Source organism: Helicoverpa zea, chromosome 3 (assembly GCF_022581195.2).
Source record: "Helicoverpa zea isolate HzStark_Cry1AcR chromosome 3, ilHelZeax1.1, whole genome shotgun sequence".
Classification (NCBI taxonomy): domain Eukaryota; kingdom Metazoa; phylum Arthropoda; class Insecta; order Lepidoptera; family Noctuidae; genus Helicoverpa; species Helicoverpa zea.
In genome coordinates this window covers 7,750,525-7,770,710 of record NC_061454.1, presented here as the reverse complement: position 1 = coordinate 7,770,710, position 20,186 = coordinate 7,750,525, and the positions used below count along the sequence as shown (strand labels likewise).

Sequence of the window (20,186 nt, the reverse complement as noted above, 5' to 3'; positions counted from 1 at the left end):
CAATATGGTATGTTTTCACGTTTCATTTATAAGATGGCGCTACTTTCTTTACGACAACGCTCAGTCAAGGAAACTGTCCCCCCCCTGCTCTGAACGGCCGAAGTATAACTGTTTCATTCGGCTCGTTTTTTGGGTAAAGGTGCGCAGTCCTGTTTACTATATTATGTCTATGTAATAAATTCAAGTCTGACAGATCTAATTTCAGTTTATGTCATTGTCAGATCTTTCGAAATGTGATGATGAAAGAACCGCGAACCAAAACCAAACCGCCTTGTTATGTTTCATTTAATAAGACTTATCAAAAAAATAATGAATAATGAGATAGCCTGAGATAGAAACTATTAAAAAAACATGATAATAAGGCCTCATTGAGTGTAGAGTGTACTTGTAAGCGAAATTGTGTGTGCAAAATGTGTACATAGGCTCACAAAACAATAATAAACTATACAAGTTTATCAAGTAGGATTATTCTATCATGGAATTAGAAACATCAGTTCAAGATGCCGCTAGTGGCATTAAATCTGTACGACACACAGATCGCAAGAAAAGTGCTGAGAATTTAAAGGAATTTCTATCTAGAAATGCGGTACCTTCCCTGTTATCTGAAAACACTTTAAAAAAGAGAGGATACTCATGGAACAATTTATTTGACGATATTAATGAATATGTATTTATAGTAAGTACTAGATAATTGTTAAAGCAATACACAATATTAGTTTACAACCAGTATTTTAATCTTTTCAATTTATTCAGGAAGTAGTATTTCCAACAATAGTGTTATCAATTGTATTATGTCATAAATGTTAATGCATTTGAAATTTACAGGAACTGGAAAAATATGAGACTTCTAAAACCTATGAAAATATCACCAAGCCACTTTGTTCCAGTATATTGTACCAATGTGTTACAGGCTCTAATAAAGGTACCTCAGTTAATTCAATAAGTTTCCTAAAGAACAATCGCCAGATTTATATAGATTTTGGCCCAACTCTAGTAGAAATATAAGACATAAAATAAATATGTTTCAAGTACTTGGTTCTCTACTTACAGTATTAAGTTTTATTAATTAAAAGTAATATCTAATTAAAGAAAAAAATATGAAATTTATTTACCATCAGATGTAAGGCATTTGTCATTCCAGCTCTCAAATATTTTTGGCTGCTATTACATTACTGTTACTGTTATACCCTTTTTATCGTCCCACTGCTGGGCACAGGCCTCCTCTCATACGGAGAAGGATTAAGCATTAATCACCACGCTTGCTCAATGCGGGTTGGTGATTTCAGACTTTATTGTTCAGGTTTCCTCAAGATGTTTTCCTTCACCTTTTTATCAGCCATTGGTGTCTAAGATATACTTAGAAAGTACATACAAACTTAGAAAAGTTGCATTGGTACTTGCCTGACCTGGAATCGAACCCATACCCTCATACTCGAGAGGTTGGTTCTTTACCCACTAGGCCACCACAACCACATTACATTAGTATTAGCTAATAATAAAATATTAGTATACATAGTTCAACTCAGATTTGCGCGCGACCCTATGTGTGCGTCGGCTTGTAAATATACAACTTTCATTCGTGTGACAGTGACGTCGTCCGAGCATGACGTGTTCTTATCGCTTTTTGTTATGGGTACAGTCGTTTACGAAAATGTCTAGTTCTTCACGGAGAAAATGTTTAAGGAGTCAGGTAGCGTTTCAAAAAATGAAACAACATTCAAAGCTTTTTATTATTACATTTTACAGTTTTTCATTATTTTCTCATAAGTTTTTTCAAATTGACTATCTAAGATGAATTAAATACTCCTTACATATTTTCTAGATCTCGGGATACGCTGACAATAAATAAAAGTGTGGACTAAGAATGTAAAAAGACGTATAATCTAGTATAATAATGTAAACAAAATGTGTGAGGAATTTTAAAAAATAATATTGCTTCGCATAATGTCGACCAAAATAAGACGGAAATAATGAAACTCATAAATGAACGTTTAAGTCATATTGATGAAGGGATGTTGGGTAATACTTGTCGACATGTACAAAAGAAAAAAGAAAAATACTATAGACATTTTGACATGGAGTCAAAATTTATAATTTACCTCGGTGAGAGTAGCGAATCCGAAAATTCATCATTTGATTTTTCAAGTAGCGATTCAGAATCATTATAAATAAATAAACATTAAATTACGTAATAACTGTTTTTCTTTAAACAGCCGTAACCCCTAAATAACTGTATTTGTACCCGACTGTACCTCTTGTCACGCACACAAAGTCACTGTGTATGTACAAGGGTTACCCACACATAAGGCCGCGCGCAAGACTGAGTTGAACTTACTATAGTAGCTATTACATTAGTAGGTTTTATTTACGTAAATAACTTACAAACAATAAGTTTGCCAATGTAAAACTGTTGTAGCTATTTATATTGTACTTGTTTTATTTTAAGGTAAAGCATATATAAGATGTGAAAAAATAACTTCAGCATGCATAGAAATACTGAGAGATCATCGTTCCGTGGTGGCTATTGGTGATACTTACTTGAATCTGCTGTTGAAGCATGTGTTGCCATATGAACACTATGTATGTAACATAAAACCTAGCACTTGGTCAGGTACGTTATAAACAGAGTCAATATAATGTTATGTGATTATTGAAAACTTGTTTAAAAATGTTAATTATGGATATTAAACATTTCTAGACTTACTGGATGTGTGTGTTGAAGCATGTTCTTCAAGTGATTACAAATTGGATACCTTCACTAAACTGCGGCTATTACTACTTGTAATGAAAGGAGTAAAGGATAACTCTCAGCTTACAAGACCGTTAATGAAAACGATATCTTCTTTAGAAGGAATTTTTTCAAACATTTTAAATGATAAGAAAGTACAAGAAGTGATTATAGATATTTTAATATTGCTTCTTGAGACGGTATGTATCCTTAGAAACATTTATTTTTAAATATGTTTGTATGTTTAATGCAATAATCAAAATTATATTTTTTTATTCTTTTTAGCTATCTTCCGAGTACAGATTAACAATGTGCCATTTTATTGAAAGTCTTATGCCTTTATTACTTAAAAGCTATGACCACAATAAGGATCAAAAGAAAAAGGTAAATAAATACTTACTAACTAGATATTACTTCTTGCACCTGGAAAAAAAGCCTATAGATAAATGTGACTTCACACTGTATTTTTTTTTATTATGGCTTAAATCAAATAGTAATGTGCAAGGTCGTTTGTAAGTATTCAAATACCTCATAACTAATACCGAACTAAAAATGAGTAGTAGCAGAACACAAGTTCCTCCCTATCAGTAACTGCAAGCTTCATTCGATTGATGAGCAAAGCACTTGATCAACAACTCACTGATAATTTGTATTTTTTTTTTCTTAGAATTCGTTTTTCAACTTATTAAATCTGACTGTGGTGCTTCATCACCCAATGGGCAGAACCAAAAAAGAAGAAGGCAGCTTGGCAAACAATTGGGAGCTTTGGAACAAATACCTGAACAGTATGACAGAAATAATATGTACTGAAGTTATCCACTTGCAAAAGAATCGAAAGCCAAATGACAGACTTGGGCCATGTCCACATTTCTACAATTTTGCTGCTTCAGTACATTATCAGGTGAGGAACAAAGATTTTTTTCTCACTAACTTGGTTATGTTGGTAAAATTTTTATAGTTTCTCTCCTACACCCTCCTCATTTCTCTTATGCCTATGGTGTCTTGTTGTATAAAACAATTAACATTAACCACTTGTAGACTTTACATCTTATTTCCCCCCTAATTACCCATTAATTAATAGGTATTCCAAACGTGTGAAGAAAGTACAAGTAGCACAGAGAGCTTAGCAAAGCGATTGAAATTAAGCTTAAACAAGAACAAAACATTTGCTGACCTTGTCAATGAATTACAGCTAAATCCTGTACCATGGTAAGTTGCGTTCATTCATTACTATGTAACTTTTAAATAGCTCTACTGCTTCAGATTAGAATCTTCCCATAGATACCTGAATAATAATTAAGGTGCTTTATTATATACCTCTCTTTACAGCTTTCTTTGCTTTTTTATAATACTAGCTTTCGCCAAGAGTGTCTTCTAAACGCACCCGGTGTTTAAAAGCAGCTATAACCTTCGATAAATGCGCTATGGTCGTGGTTTCTCTAGCGCGTTCATATAAGTTAACTCTTCAGTTTTATAATATTAAATAATACTGTTTTAGGTTGGAAATTATACACATGTATGTGAAAATGTATGCTGCCAGTATATCTCCCGAAGATTACTTATCGTTGCTGAATTGTCTTCAAACACTGCTGTCAAATAACGCGAACAACATAGAATGGGAAGCTTTCGAACAGTTGATTTGCTTAATACTGAAAAACTTCGAAATGTCAAGCACAAATATTGACTTCAAAAACACATCAGTTTCATTATGGAATTCATGTGTTCGGTAAGAGTTACCTTTATTTTGCTGTGAGACAACTAACAGTCCTATCACTTCCATATCCATCCAGCGAATTTACCGGTCGGTTTTATAACGTGCGGTACATACCGAGCGACAAAAACCTGTCGCGTTTTTGTTTGAAACGCCTGCCGCCTGCCCTACGTTCGAGAAAATCGAGGGGAAAATCTCATCAGCATCAGAAAATCAGCTTTTCTTTAATGCGGTTTCATCCAATAACTGTAGTCAAATCTCGGGGAAAAAAATGTTATTGTTCCACTTAGAAGATCTTTTGGTTTCAGAAATTGCACATCTTCGAATGCTTCACATAAAGCATTACATACAATCATGCAGAGCTTATTAAATACAGACATACTAGAGCATGCGCAAGCACAGCAGCTCATAGTACTGTATCTTCAAAGTGATATGCCTGTTACAAACAGTAGCGTTAAAACCTTGAATCACGTCTTCTACAAGTTCTACAGCAAATGTAGCCTAGACGACTTCAGGCTTAAATGCTTTCTTTGGCTCACATCGGGTGATTCGTTCATCACTGGCGCTGAAGTTCCAGAATTAATATTCAGAATAATTGCCGATGAAAATATACATTTTAAATGCAATCATTCCGTTCAGTCGGAGTTCGATATGTTGCAGGAAATTGTATATGACTCACCGGAAAAGTGCATTTTATTCAGTGAGTTTGAAATACAAAATATAATAAAGCTCCCAGAGCCCGTCGCGGTGTATGAACACGTTGGCTCTATTTCTGACGTTGAAAATCAAGTGCATGAGTACATAACAACAAAATTGGTTAGTACTAATTCAAAGCAATTGAAGAATGATACGGATCTACTAGAATGCATAAACCTGATTTCCATTGTTTTGTCGTATCTGGATAAAGTTTTAAAATATAAATTGAAATCTCAAGAAGAACTGGAAAACACGAGGATCTATAATTTATCAGTTGTGACATTAACACACATGTATGGGGCACTAAACCGTGTGGTAGAAAGCAATACTCAAATCCCAAAAAAGATTAAAGTCGTACAAGAAGTCAAACAACTTTTAGCTACAGAATTTAGTCCCTTATTAGGGTCTATGTTACGGGCTAATATGAATGAAGATGTATTCCACGCCATTAATAATATATTAAACATTGAAGACCAACCAAATGATTACGATATTATTATTGACGATGACGGTGACGACAACAACATTGACACTTTAAAGCACAACTGTTTATTGCTACTTGCCGCGTACTGCAGAAAGCAAGCAGAGTATCGGGAGGAAGTATTGAAATTGATACTAGACGAAAATATGTACACTTTTACAAATGACACTCAGTGCGTTCTTCAGTGTATAGAGCTGCTGATAGATTCAAACGTGGAAAATCCTCCTCTAGGTAATAATTACTTTATTACATCTACAGTTACTTAATATACTTAACTTACAACTAGTTACAGCTGGCTAATTAGTTAAGCCTTAAGCAACATGATTTGTGCAAATTATTTTGTTCAGTCTGTATCTGGCAAGCAAAACTGCTTCATAATAACCGCTCTAAGGCCGCCTTTATACTGGTGAAGCCCACAAAAAGTTAAGACATAGACATCCAAATAATGCATAATGATGCTGTTTGCTGATTTAATTTTAAAAAGGTTCTACAAAATCAATCACTGAAAACTACCCTATTATGCAACATCTCTCTAGTGTATCTACTTGTGTTTTTTCCAGGTTTAATTTTCCCATTGATGCAGTGCATATGCCAAAAACTGTATAGAAATTCTAAAGTATCTTATGAGTTGCTTAAAATCTTACGTAAAATCATGGATCCTCTTTGTGAAAATGATTCTGATATGAAGCAAAATTGTTTGATTATGATTAAAAGCTATTTGATGCTGTGCAAAGACATGTATTACCCGCCGAAGGTAGCCGGTATGATATACGAATGTGCTGCTAAGATCATTCTAATCAGTCGTAAGCAAAATGCTAACATTGAAGAAGCCTTTGAAAGGGCATTTATGAAGAAAATAAAAGGCTCAGTTCACAGCATTCGAATACATTGTAGCTATTTGATGAAATTGGTTAACAACTTCTCTGAAGATGACATAAGTATATTTTTGACTAATTTGTTGAAAATATTTTTTACTAGTGTAAGTATTGTTTTAGCATTTTATAAAGTCATTTTTTTAAGGTTTCCACTTAATATCATATAATATATCTGAGCACAGTTCTGAGCACAGTTGTACATGCATGTTGACCGTACTCCTCGTCCACCCCTCACGACCACGACTTCGGTTTGTGCGCAGAACCTCGTGTCTTCATTTTATTTATTAGACAGAAGTAGCCAGTTAACAATGTTCTATTTCTATATACAAACATTTCTCATTTAGGTGGCAGCTACAGAAGCAGAGACAATAATAAAAGATGAATCCGCCAACAGGACTTCGACAGTCCTGCACGCTTTCGTCGCGCTGGCCCAATCTAACAAACCCGTTGTATTGAGCGTCATACTTCAGGTTATCCAATTGCAGAAAATGAAATCGCTAGACAACGGCATTGTCAAAAAAGCTCTGAAAGAGATAGTCAATTCTGTTGGGATAGAGGATATACAAACGTACTTGAATAACCATATTGTACCAATAGTATATTTTTGGTTCTCTCAAAATAATCCTCTAGAGGATTTTCCGATACACTTACTTGGTTTTAATACTATGGATAGTTTTAAAGAGAAACATATGAAGTGGCTCATTGCTGGCGAAATATTATGGAAACAAGAGGGAGACGTAAGCAAGAGTGATCTCTTGAAGCAAATGGCTAAGAAACAGAAGAAAACCGTTAAAAAAATGCTTGAGGTATGTGTTTTTAACTTTTTCTACACTAGAATAGACCTGCGGTTTTATCACACTATTATACTCCCTTCCACTGTAATTCAGGAAACCATTTTTAGGGTTCCGTAGCCAAAATGGCAAAAACGGAACCCTTATAGTTTCGTCATGTCCGTCTGTCCGTCTGTCCGTCTGTCACAGCCGATTTACTCGGAAACTATAAGTACTACAGTGATGAAATTTGATGGGAATATGTGTTGTATGAACCGCTACAAAAATATGACACTAAATAGTAAAAAAAAGAATTGGGGGTGGGGCCCCCCATACATGTAACTGAGGGATGAAATTTTTTTTTTCGATGTACATACGTGTGGGGTATCAATGGAAAGGTCTTTTAAAATGATATAAAGTTTTCTAAAAAACATTTTTCTTAAAGTGAACGGTTTTTGAGATATCAGCTCTCAAAGTCGTAAAAAGTATGTCCCCCCCCTCTATTTTTATAACTACGGGGTATAAAATTCTAAAAAAAATAGAGGTGATGCATGCTAATTAACTCTTTCAACGATTTTTGGTTTGATCAAAGTATCTCTTATAGTTTTTGAGATAGGTTGATTTAACTGTAATTTACGGAACCCTTCGTGCACGAGTCCGACTCGCACTTGGCCGGTTTTCTTTCTTAAAACAACAAAAAGTTACCAAAATCATTTTACTTTCATATTTCAGGTCTGTTTCTCCAACATCATGGCTCTATGCTTGCCTTACATTGTCAGCGCCAAGTACAAGATAGAGTACTACGACCGTCACAAACAAGATGAGTTCAACAAATCCATGAGCAATGCTACTACAATGTTTCAAATAACCAGTGACATGTTAGAGAATGAAAGATGGAGCTGTCTCTTCGTGGAGAATGTGGGAGACCTTCTCTTACTGGCTGCTACACATATGAGTGACAGCGAAGATGCCGAAAAACAGTTCCATATTCAATTGCCGAAAAGAAATCAACAGTACTATTATCCAAAGAAGATTTTATGCGCTATTCTGGAATACTTTGAAGTATGTAGATTTACCTACTTTCGTTTTTTTTATCAATTATTGTAGTGACTAACACAGCCTTAAACTTTGCAGCACCTCACAGATGGAAATGTTCTTCAATATCTATGTCAAAATCAAACAGTGACAGTATTTCAGATTTTATTCCAACTATGGAAAGCTGTAACGCAGGAGAATATATTTGAGCTGAAGATACTGGCTCTTCACGCATACATTACCTTCATAAAATATATACCTTTGGGGTACCCTTCTGACGCCTTCATGTGTAACTTTGTATGTAACGGTTTCACTCAAGTTATCAAGAGCTGTGATAGCAAAAATCTAATGAAAGTTTACATTGATGGCTTAAAATTAGTCCTAGAGCATTTGTTACCAGGAACGGCAACGCTTATGCGAAAATCTTTATTGGAATTACTGCCTATCCTCATTATAAAGAAAGAATCGGGCTATGAAGAAGAGTGTTCAGTGTTCTTAGAGCATTTAGTTGAGAATATGAAAGATTTCTTAAAAGAAAGCGAGGATGTTGTTGATTTCCTTGGTTCCATGACGCAAAGCGGTGATGGCATGCATTGTGCCAATTTGACGGTCTTCAAAGAGAAATTGAAGTCTCATAGAATAAGCTTACATCGTCCTAGGTAAGTGTAACCTCGCCTTTACCCTTGTAAGTTGCTTCCGTAAAAATAAGGTAACTTCCGTAAAAATTACGTAACTTCCGTAAAAATTACGTAACTTCCGTAAGTCATAAAAAGTTCTAAGAAATAACTATTCCCGGCTTTCGAAGGGGTTATACATTTGTCGTAAATTAATTACGTTATCTATTTAAGTGAGTAAAACTTACAAGTGTAAGAGCGGCCTAAGAATAGTAATATGTAGAATGAATAGTGTTAAACAATTATAAACAATCACTTTTGCGCATTTTTTAAGCTACGACACGTTACTGCATTTCCACCAATTTTTAAATTGCAATAAAGGACACATACGCGATTTGTATTGTGATTTGGATTCCAAGACTCTGTCTGAAGACTGTGAGACGAGTATCATACATCAGATCGTGCAGTCACTTTGTAACATTCTGAAATCAAATTACGATGATAAGGTAACTGCATACTTCTGTAATTATACTTACCATTTTTGTATCAATTTATTTCTTCTTTTTAGCGTTTATCCCGTCTTATGACGGGGTCCACATTCCGTATCTTCTTCTTCCACTTCGCTCTATCCAGGACATCTTCCTCTTCGAGTTCGCAAATTTTCATGCCTTTCTTTACGACAGTCAACCACCGCAAATTTCCAGGTTATAAATATATAATGTATTTTATTTTTATTTTCAGACTATCGTCGAAGCCTGCAACTGTTTGTCAGAGATCACATCTTACGATCTAAAAACGCTGGTAACTGTGCCGCCAGCCGACACACAACTAGTGAGAACTGTTAACCCAACGCGTTACTTCATGCAAGTCGTTGGAAAAGCTCTTCTAGAAGTGTTCTTTGCCGATGATGCAAATGTCACGGACGAAATTGCTGAAACTATGAATGATCTACTGAAATTTCTTGGTGTTGATGATATACCTGGTTAGTAGAAACAGCTTTAAAATAATACTTCGATCCTCAGTTTATATCATCATTAGCTTCCGCCCGCGTCTTCGCCCGCGTAGTGTGTTGATAAAAAGTAGCCTGTGTATTAATCCACGGTATTACCCATCTACATGCCAAATTTCGACGAAATTGGTCCGGCCGTTTTTACGTGAAAGAATAACAAACATACATTTATTTATTAACATACATTTATTAATTTCTTTAAAACTTTCACATTTATGATATTAGTAGGGTGATTGTAATACTGTACATTTCAGATTTGGAGAGAGTGGACAAAGATATTCTAAAACCATTTTCTAGTACAAATCTAAGGACGATTGATACTACCACTGATAGTATGAAGTTCGAAGAATATTGCCAAATGTGTCCTGATGGTGTGTTCCTAAATGTTCTGCTGACTAAGGGCGATTCTGAATGGCTGAAAGAAGTCACATGTACACTTCTGAGTTTTACTCATTCTTCTACTGACTACTTGACTAATTTGGCAAAAGTTTGCGCTTTGAAGGTGAGTTTGGGAAACCTGTTTTATTGTAACCAGGGTACACACGACCCACGAAGACGGACTTAGTTATTTAGTTATTAATAAATTCCTGCATTTCCAGCCTCGAGTCTGCTGTAAAATACTACCCGCCCTTGTTGGCTTAATACTACAAAGTTTCACTGAAAGACACGTCAAAGCTCTCGGAGAACACATACGAAGATTCTTCAATAATGTTTGGGAACAGACTTTCGACGACAAACTGGAGAACAGTTCAGACAATTCCTTCCAATCTAGAACTGATGGGGTAGTGACACAAGGGTACAAGACTGTCGTTCAGTATATGCTCGATATTGTAGATTTTGTTCGTATACAAAGGAACTATTATGGAATGAAGTAAGAACCTATTACTTTTATTCTCCGAGATTATTTATTTATTCCAGAATTGATTTCAAAAGCATCTGCATTTCAGGAAAGGAGGAGCTTCAAAGACGTTGAATTATCTAGAACTGAATTATGATAAAGTAGCGTGGGCGGCGGCACTGGTTGGTCAGAACTGGTCAGCTGTCTACTACGGTGAGCTGTGGGCTCTGTTCCAAAATGGTGGAATGACGCCGAATTCTCCTGAAGCCACCTCTAGCTTGCCTGGTGGAGAAAACTTACAAAGGATCTTTAGGACTGTAAGTCTTATTAAACAATTTTTTTAACCTACTTTCCAAAAAAGCCGACCCCAACATAGTTGGGAAAAGGCTCGGGAGATGATGACCCCAAAAAAGCGGTTATCAATTCTATAAGTCTTGTATTATTGACTGTGCAGTGCAGTCCTTATCAATTTCAGCCTCTAATTATCTCTTATTGCCTTGTTTACCCTTCACCAGTGTTACGTCTCAATCGGTGAAATCGACGCTATCGAAGGTTGTGGCACGGAGCACTTAACAATGGAGAACGAGAAGCGAAAGCACCTGATCAACTCGGGGCAGTTCACGGACGCGCTGTTACTGCACGACATAGCGCTGTCGTGCGGCGCCGCGCCCGCCGCCGACCTGCACGCCGGCGTGGTGCGCTCGCTGCACAAGTCCGGCATGCACCATCTAGCACTCAGCTATATCAAGTCCATGCCGGAGACTGATCACCTCAATGATGTTAAATACGAGTGCTTGGCGTTCTTAGGTCAGTTAGTGTTGCCAGCATAAATTATTTGTTCCCAAATTAGTAGGAAAGTAAAATTATGAATCAAAAATTCCAGGTGATTGGAGTAACTTCGTAGATACACGAGAACTAGAAGACAAGCAAAAACAAACAAACTGTAACCAAAATTCAGTAGTCAAGGCATTCCAGTATGCTTGTCTAAAAAGTTGTTTAAACATCCAAAATTCTCCTGAGTTTGAGAGTAAACTTCTGGAGCCCGTCAATAAGGCTAAGTTAGCTGCGTCTAGATTGTGTCTGAATTTGAATATGGAGAACTGTCAGAATATATATAAAGTGTTGGAGAAGCTTCATATATTTAATGATATAGAGGAGTATATCTTAGTGAGAACTAATCGCTTGCGGGTGTGGGAGTTGCTTCAGAGATGGGATGTCGACAAGTTGCCGCAGTACAATGATTTTAAGCACATCGAGGCATTGTCTTCGCAGCGAGTGCTCATACTAGAACATGCTGCGAAACAACATGGCAATATGTTGAACGAAATTGTGTCTTTGCAAATTAAATATGCCAGTAAGTTCCTATTCTATATTACCCTTACATTATGGTATTCACCATTTACTCAGTAGGAAGTAGTTTCCTAAGCTAATATTTTATTAGAATACTAGCGACCCGCCCCGGCTTCGCACGGGATAACAGTATTTCCCCACTATTTAATGGATGTTATGAACAGAAAAAGCGACTTTGTTTAGTAATGTGTAGTGATGAATAATCAAGAATAGAGCCCCAATAAACAATATTTCTTTGCAGAATTAGCGCTAAATAATCGCCGCGTTCACATGGCACAGCGTTTGTTAGCCGTCGCGAAGAAATCGCAGCAGTCTAAAGACATTACTCTCGTGGAGAGCGAGATCGCCTGGGCTAAGGGTCACAAGGAAATAGCGTTATCTCTCCTCCGCAATATTGTCACCGATCAGACGCTCAATACTAAACTTGCGGCTATTTCTTTACGGTAAATATTTAGGTCATAGCATAGAATGTGCAGCTGTACCTTCTACTGTACACTTTTCCAGGGAAAACATTCTAATAGATGCTTTTGTGCGATTTCCGAGACAAAACTGTACTCTCAAGTACGAAGTTTCATTGGCCGGTGTACAGTGTATTGTTCAAAAGTTCTTCAATTTTTGTTATATGGAGTAATGTTTGTGTCGTTATATTTATTTATTTATTGTGTATGTCATTTTCTTCAGGCGGTACGCTCTTTGGATGGCAGACTCGAAACGAGACAATCCCCGTGAAATTATACAAAAATATTTAAAAAAGAGTCTTGATACATTGAGAGGTGACAATATTGATATTAGGCTGAAAATCTACTACGATATTGCAAAATTTGCTGATGCAGAGTACAAGCAGGTATAAAGTGTTGCCAGAGACCTTCAGTATTTTATACATTTTCTTTTATATAATGCTTAAATATTACAATAATTTACAGGTATTGACTTACATGAAATCATCGATATACGAAAACAGAGTGAAATGTTTAGAAAACATGAAAGGCACTGCATTATCGTTGAACAACAAATCCAAAACACTGACCATGTAAGTTTGCAAACAGAATAAAAACTACAAAAACTCAAAATAAATCATTCAAAATTAACTGCAAATCATCACTTTTTGTACGTCAAAATTTACCAAAGACAGACCACAAAACGCACACTCTATATCACTTCTTATGTGTTTTGCTGGGAAGTGGCACATTTAGCAACACATGATAGGGTATTACATGCATTTTTGAAATATATCTTAAATAAATTCTTTAGTCTTAATATATCTCTAAAAAATTAAAAATATTTTTTTTTCTCACGTTATGTACGAATATAAATTAATTGTTTTATCATAATTTCAAATTTCGCGCGTATTTCGCGAAAACGCGGCACACAACGGACGCCATGATTGTTTTTTGGTCATGACGTCATTACGCTACTACAGCTGTCAGTAATACATATTTTGATAGGGTCATTTCGCCTGTTGGCGACCATTTAGTGCAGTTGGCAAGTTTGACGGCGATAATAAAAATGCTCCAGCACTCATTTCCATGTCAAATTTGTGTAATGTATTCCTTATATACTCTATTTTAAGATTAACTTTCAGTTGTATAAGAAATATCTTACGTTTTCTATTTAAATCGATAAACCTCAGAATTAGGCGTTTTACCCAGTTTGCGTCCACAAAATCCAATTCGCGTCCACCCATGGTCCAGTTTGCGTCCAGCGGCTTTGAAAAGGAATATAGGGGTGAAATTGTTAAGAATTAATAAAGAAAGATTGTATTTGAACAATTTCTTTATTTAACAATACACTTAATTATTAAAAATCAACATTATCATCATTTAAAATTCACTTTACAAAATAAAAATAATTCTTCTCAACATTGGTTTAAGTAACTTAAAATTAGGCAATTAATTTTGAAACTTGAAGAATAAACAGTAATCAATTCTGTTAATTTTACTCTAAATCACAGGGAATGCTTAAGATCCGCCTTGATTATACTAAGTTTTTGGCCATATTTTTTTTTTATTAGCCTATGCTGTCCCACTGCTGGGCAAAGGCCTCCCCCATAGCCTTCCATTTTTCTCTGTCCATCGCTATTTGTGGCTAGTCCGAGAGGAAGCTGTCCAAGTCTTCTCTCTAGCGTTTTCTTAGTCTCCCTCTCGGTCACCTTCCATCCTCAGGGATCCAGTGTGTGGTGATGTTGGCCCACTTGTCCGGGTGCATTCGACTTCAACTTTGCAGACTTATTGCCCACATCTACTATGCCCGGATCTTGGACCGGATAATGGTGTTGCGTAGGTATCCGGTCACTAAGCCGTATGCTGAGCAGGCTACGCTCCATGCTCCTTTGGCATACTTTTAGCCTGGACTTTTGAGATTCGGTCAAAGACCAAGTCTGAGCGCCGTAGGTTAGGATGGGCAGAATACACATGTCGACTAGTTTCCGCTTCAGACATAAAGGGAGTTCTCCCTTCATGGACCAGTAGCTCTTCCAGGCGTTTTCGATCCGTAGATCGATTTCCTTTCATATTAAATTAACAAAACAATTTAATAATTTTGTGTAAACATACAACTAAAAGAATTGTTGAGTCAATAAATTATCAGACAAGGTAGCATATTCTTTGCATATTTTTTATCGATTTATTCTTCTCTCGAATAACATTTAACGCTTTATTTAAATCTTCTTCTGTGTATGTTGTCTTTTCCTTCTTTTTTCCTGTATCGGAAGAACTTATCTTAAATGAAATTACTTATATCAGTTGATAATTTAATTATAACCACGTATATATCTTAATAAAAAAATGTACTGTTTAATATACTAATATTAAACAGTATGTTTTAATTATTTTTTATAAGCAAGTATTTAACGAAAACAGTGGACGCAATTTGGTTTATTATTATAGAGGATAGTTTTAGTTCGCGTCCATTGTGGACGCAAAGTGGAAGTTTCGTAAAATTCGATGTAGTAATTCGCGTCCACCTTATTTTACTCGTTAAATATAAAAAACATTACCAAATTCATAATAAACATTATACTTTTATTCATCATTAAACTGTTGAAATAGCTATCTATCCTAAAATTCACATAAAACAATATAAAACTTACCATCAAACACGCCGCTGCACACTAATTTTTATCTAAAATTCTGCGTGTTTTCGCTTTCTTGTTGAAGAGCCTAGACTAATTATTTTTTCTAAAAGGATTGGTTGGACGCACAGAACGTTTGTCTATCTGTGCGTGCCTCTTATACATTAACGTATTAGCGGTAATGACTTTTCGTTTGATTAGTGTGTTAATTGACTTGTTTTCGAGGATTTTTAAAAGGAGATCGGCAAAATGGACGCGAACTGGGCTATGGACGCGAACAGGCGAAATTACCCTATGTATTGAAAATTTTAACTGACACTTTTGTGTACTACCGTAATGACGTCATTAGCATGGCGGCGACATTTCGTAGTGTTCAAAGACAGATAAAAAAACCTAAAAACTTTAAACTGCAATAAAAAATATATTTATGTACCTTACGAAGTGAAACTAACATTTCCCGATTGCTTTTCCTCTAAACAATCATTGTAATTCACTTTTAATTTTTTTCTCATCTAGACTAAAATACCCTATTGTCTGTAGGACAGAGGAACCTTTGAAAGATAACAAACATGTATCCATTTCAGAGAAGAGAGGAGGGCTCTATCGACAAACAGGAAATTCAAAGAGCTGGATGAAGCTGAAATAGCGAACACACAAGTAGAAAAAGAAAACTTCTTACAATTAGCTATGAGGTAAGATCTGCCGTTTCGACATCATTAAAATCGGACCTGATCAAAGAAATACAGGCCACTTAAAAAAAAAAAAAACATTTAAAAACAGAATCAAGTTCTGATATTTATTTAGCTAATTTGTTTCCAGATATTACTTACTTTCATTGAAGCAGTGTGATGAGAATAACTTATCAGTGTTCAGAGTGATATCACTGTGGCTTGCCAACCAAGACTTTGAGTTTCAAGATGGCGGCGAGTCGTTCGAAGATCTTCTGAATATGATACCATCTTGGAAGTTCGTGACGGTCTTGCCGCAGCTGGCACCACGGTTAACTGATGAGGATACGCCCTTCATCAATTGCTTGAAGAAAATAATAAGTAATTATTGTTAATCTTATACATATTTTATCTGTTTATATCATATTTCTATTGAAGCTTACCACAGTTTCTTTCATCCCCGTGCTAAAAGAACTACTTCACTTTCACTTCAATTTAGAGTTTTTAACAAAAAGGCCGACAACTGCCAATTGCTGTAGTCTTGTTGAATTCTCAGTTTAATTCTTTACTAAAGTTCGCTATATTTTAATTTATTTTTGGTATGGTATCTCCCAGTTCAGCCCAGAAGACAGTGTACTGCTTAGCCGGACATTTCTACAAAAATGTACTTCTCATTCCTCATCAATGTACTTTACACAGAAAGATGCGTAATCGACCATCCCCACCACACGTTGCCCATCCTCTTCGGCCTAAAGAACTCTGACAAGGACATCGTGATCAGCAACGCGAGCGGGCGCATCAGCAGCGGCGCCCGCGCACGTGACTCGCAGCCGCGCGTCACCGCCGCGAGGACACTCGTCACTGAACTGAGGACACATAGTGATGAACTTACCGCTATTATTACGCAGATGGAGAAAATGTGTGATGGTAGGCATTTGTTTTTGTAATTTGAAAGTGGAATGATGTTCGAAGTTCAACGGTTGAGGTACCTCCCGATCCATCTTTTATGTGGATGACCCGCTGTGGGTGCCGAGTGTCAGGCTTCTGCTGACTAGTACTAACATTGATCTTGCAGGAGCCTTTTATGTAAGGACGTATTTGTTGAATGGCTAAAAGTATATAACTTCAGGATTGTTAATAGATACGTCGGACATAATGTATTATAGTGATGTACCAAATTAAATATTTAGTTGCTTGCAAACAATGATATGATTTATATATGTACACACTTTTGCAAAGACTGTCATTCTATTCAGCATGTATTGATTTATCAAGTTGTCCCTCTCAGGTTTGCTGGGGGTTGTTCGAAAGAGATACCGCGGCCCTGGTACATAAAAGGCCTATGACGGAACACGACGGTTTTTAGTCAGTAAGAGTCTGACACTCCCTCACCGCTGCTAACCCACAGCGGGAGGGGTCATTTGATGATTTTTGACGTCGTTAAAAAAAAAGGTTTTATATTTTTGATTTATATTTTAATCATAATATATTTTCCCAGCCATCATAAGTTTCGCGAACTACAAGCCTTCAGAGAGTCGACAACTGAAGAAAGTCAAGATACCCGACGCAGAGAATATACATAAGCTTCGCAATCTGAGAGCGATCCCAGTGCCCACAGTCACATTGCCGATCAAGAAAGACTGCAAATATACTTACATACATAGTAAGAACAAAATGTGTATTGTTACCCCCTTATTAATACACGGAATAAAGTTTATCCAAGTTCTAAATGAAAATGTTTGGTTATTCATTTTTATTTTTGTTTTCTCTGTGTAACTTTAATCCGCGTTTATTATGGGGGATAATGTTTAATTTCATATTTCGTAGTCAAATAAAATAATTCAATTTCAATTTTCCTTTTTCAGCTTTACAGTCCTTTGATTCTCACTATGAACTTGTGGGCGGAGTCAACTGTCCAAAGAAGATAAATTGTTTAGATTCGTCTGGTAAAAACAACGTCCTTTTGATAAAGGTAATATATTTTTTCATACAACATTCTTATAACCAAATAGATCTTTATATTATGATTATGTTCTGATTATGTTTCGTTCTCAGGGTGGAGACGACTTGAAACAAGATGCCGTGATGCAGCAAGTCTTTAGCATCGTCAACACTTTGCTGGAGAACAATCCAGTGACGAATAAAAATAAATTGCTTATTCGAACATACAAGGTAAGCCATACATTTTGCCGTCAAATGTGGTGAATAGTTCTTGCCAAACTTTTGGTTGTCACGGAACATTGCGTGAGTTGCAGCACCGTTTTTTAAACCAGTCCTTTCATCACCATATTTGACGTTTGTAGGTGGTGCCAATGTCACGTCTATCAGGAGTACTGGAATGGTGCGAGGGCACTATCCCAATGGGCTTGTATCTGGTCGGCAAGGACAATAGTGGCGCACATGCACGATATCGTCCACAGGTATATATTTTATACACCCTATCTATTATCTATGTATACTAATATAATAAAGAAGAAAAAATTGTTTTTGTTACTCCGAAACGACTGGACTGATTTAGCTAGATTATCCCCGAGTAACACAAGCTGTATTTTGTCCAGGTATGGATCGAATTTCTCCCGGGTTTCGCGGGAAACAGCTAGTTTTTTCCCGGTCTTATATTAATTAAATTAAATAATTCATATCTAAATCTACCATGTTTCAAAAGTACAGTTTTATTCTCGTAATAATAAATTTCAGGATATTTCTTGTGACGCGGCCCGAAGGAAAGTGATAGACAGTTGCAGAGACAGCCACGAGGCAAAGTTGAATGTCTTGAATAGAATCATGAATGAATTCAAGCCAGTGTTCCAGTACTTCTTCACGGAACATTACCTAGACCCAGTCACGTGGTATCAGAGTAGACTGGCGTACACAAAAAGGTAGGGTGTAAAGAAATAATTAAAATGTGCTTTAAATATTATTTAACGAAAAATAATTAAACGTTTATATTTTATGTATGTATAGCTGCATATTATATTACACTAGCTTCTGCCAGCGGTTTCACCCGCATCCCGTGGGAACCTCTGCAAGAACCCGGATAAAAAGTAGCCTATAGCCTTCCTCGATAAATGGGCTATCTAACACCGAAAGAATTGTTCAAATCGGACCAGTAGTTCCTGAGATTAGCGCGTTCAAACAAACAAACAAACAAACTCTTCAGCTTTATAATATTAGTATAGATTGTTAAAATACGTACTTTTTATATTCGTTCCTACAGTGTTGCAACTTCATCCATGGTCGGCTACATACTGGGACTTGGCGATAGACACGTTTACAACATTCTGATAGACAAGAGAACAGCTGAAGTTATCCACATAGATTTAGGTAATGTTAACCTTATTTAACTTACCATTGAAACTTGACTTTATTTTTTACTTAATTAATTATGTAATTACTGATTTAACTTGCAGGTATCGCATTCGACCAAGGCAAGACGTTGCCGACCCCAGAAACAGTGCCATTCCGTTTGACACGGGACATCATAGCTGGCTTTGGTTCAAGTGGCACTGAAGGAATATTTAGAGGGTACTTAATATTTTTCACCATTCTCAAGTTCCTAAACCTTAATTACACCGAATTATTTCAACTTCAATCCGTTTTACACATTACAGGTGCTGTGAAAAAACAATGCAACTTCTACGTGACAATCAAGAAACGCTACTGACAATATTAGAAGTTTTACTCTGTGATCCTTTGTATTCGTGGTCGGTGAAGACCGCTCAGCAAAACGCTTCTACCTCAAACAGGAACACCAGCACTGTCGGTAAGACATTAATGGCCAAACAGTGTGTGCATTTGATGACAAAAATCATAGAATTAAGCAGATTTAATTCATTTAACGTCTTGCATTTATGCGTATTGAGCTTTTTAGCCTCGATCTTTAAGATGTTGCCTCGTTTTGGACGTACGGTTCACGTCAAATGTCCTAAATGTGAACAAAATGTGTAAATATGAATGGCTGACTCCAGGGGCAAAGTCATTTGAACTAGAACTGTACTGTGTACTCCATCTTGCCACTTCAACTGTTAATATATGGCACTTTTTTGTGCAGGTGATGCTGGAACGCCAAGCGGTCTGGCAGAGCGAGCGCTCCTGGTGGTGACGAGTAAGCTCAGCGGCACGGAGGACGGCGTGGCGGGCGGCGTCGCCGTGCCCGGTCAGGTCGCTCGACTCCTACGCATTGCCACCGACCCCTTTAATCTCTGTCGTCTCTTCCATGGCTGGCAAGCATACTTGTAATCCTGTGCCTTTTTATTTTATGATTATTAATAAGTATAAGTGTTTTATTAATGGATCTGTTTTAATTTTTAAATGAACCAAATAAATGATTCTTTTTATTAT

At 36.4% G+C, this 20,186-nt stretch overlaps 1 protein-coding gene across 1 annotated transcript; it reads left to right on the top strand.

Annotated features, from left to right (window-relative positions):
- Positions 1-225: 225 nt before the first annotated feature.
- On the top strand, positions 226-20,185 carry LOC124645595 (serine-protein kinase ATM). The gene is made up of 35 exons (XM_047185394.1): positions 226-676; positions 826-922; positions 2,447-2,611; positions 2,699-2,928; positions 3,014-3,112; positions 3,396-3,629; positions 3,810-3,937; positions 4,227-4,454; positions 4,748-5,847; positions 6,177-6,595; positions 6,836-7,297; positions 7,994-8,323; positions 8,396-8,955; positions 9,245-9,416; positions 9,652-9,892; positions 10,174-10,421; positions 10,519-10,790; positions 10,867-11,074; positions 11,273-11,564; positions 11,641-12,111; positions 12,349-12,550; positions 12,789-12,951; positions 13,031-13,137; positions 15,762-15,869; positions 15,997-16,226; positions 16,545-16,772; positions 17,344-17,508; positions 17,711-17,817; positions 17,901-18,017; positions 18,149-18,265; positions 18,543-18,724; positions 19,063-19,169; positions 19,256-19,370; positions 19,457-19,608; positions 19,897-20,185. The coding sequence occupies exons 1-35, from the start codon at positions 476-478 to the stop codon at positions 20,082-20,084; spliced, it is 8,445 nt and encodes a 2,814-aa protein (XP_047041350.1). The 5' UTR covers positions 226-475; the 3' UTR covers positions 20,085-20,185.
- The last annotated feature ends 1 nt before the right edge of the window (position 20,186 follows it).

What these genes read in the sequence shown, in the direction of transcription:
- LOC124645595 (XM_047185394.1), top strand. Translation starts at nt 476, where the DNA reads ATGGAATTAGAAACATCAGTTCAAGATGCCGCTAGTGGCATTAAATCT. An exon ending in TTAATGAATATGTATTTATA is followed by an intron (nt 677 to 825) that starts GTAAGTACTAGA and finishes TGAAATTTACAG; the next exon opens with GAACTGGAAAAATATGAGAC. An exon ending in GATGGAGAAAATGTGTGATG is followed by an intron (nt 16,773 to 17,343) that starts GTAGGCATTTGT and finishes ATATTTTCCCAG; the next exon opens with CCATCATAAGTTTCGCGAAC.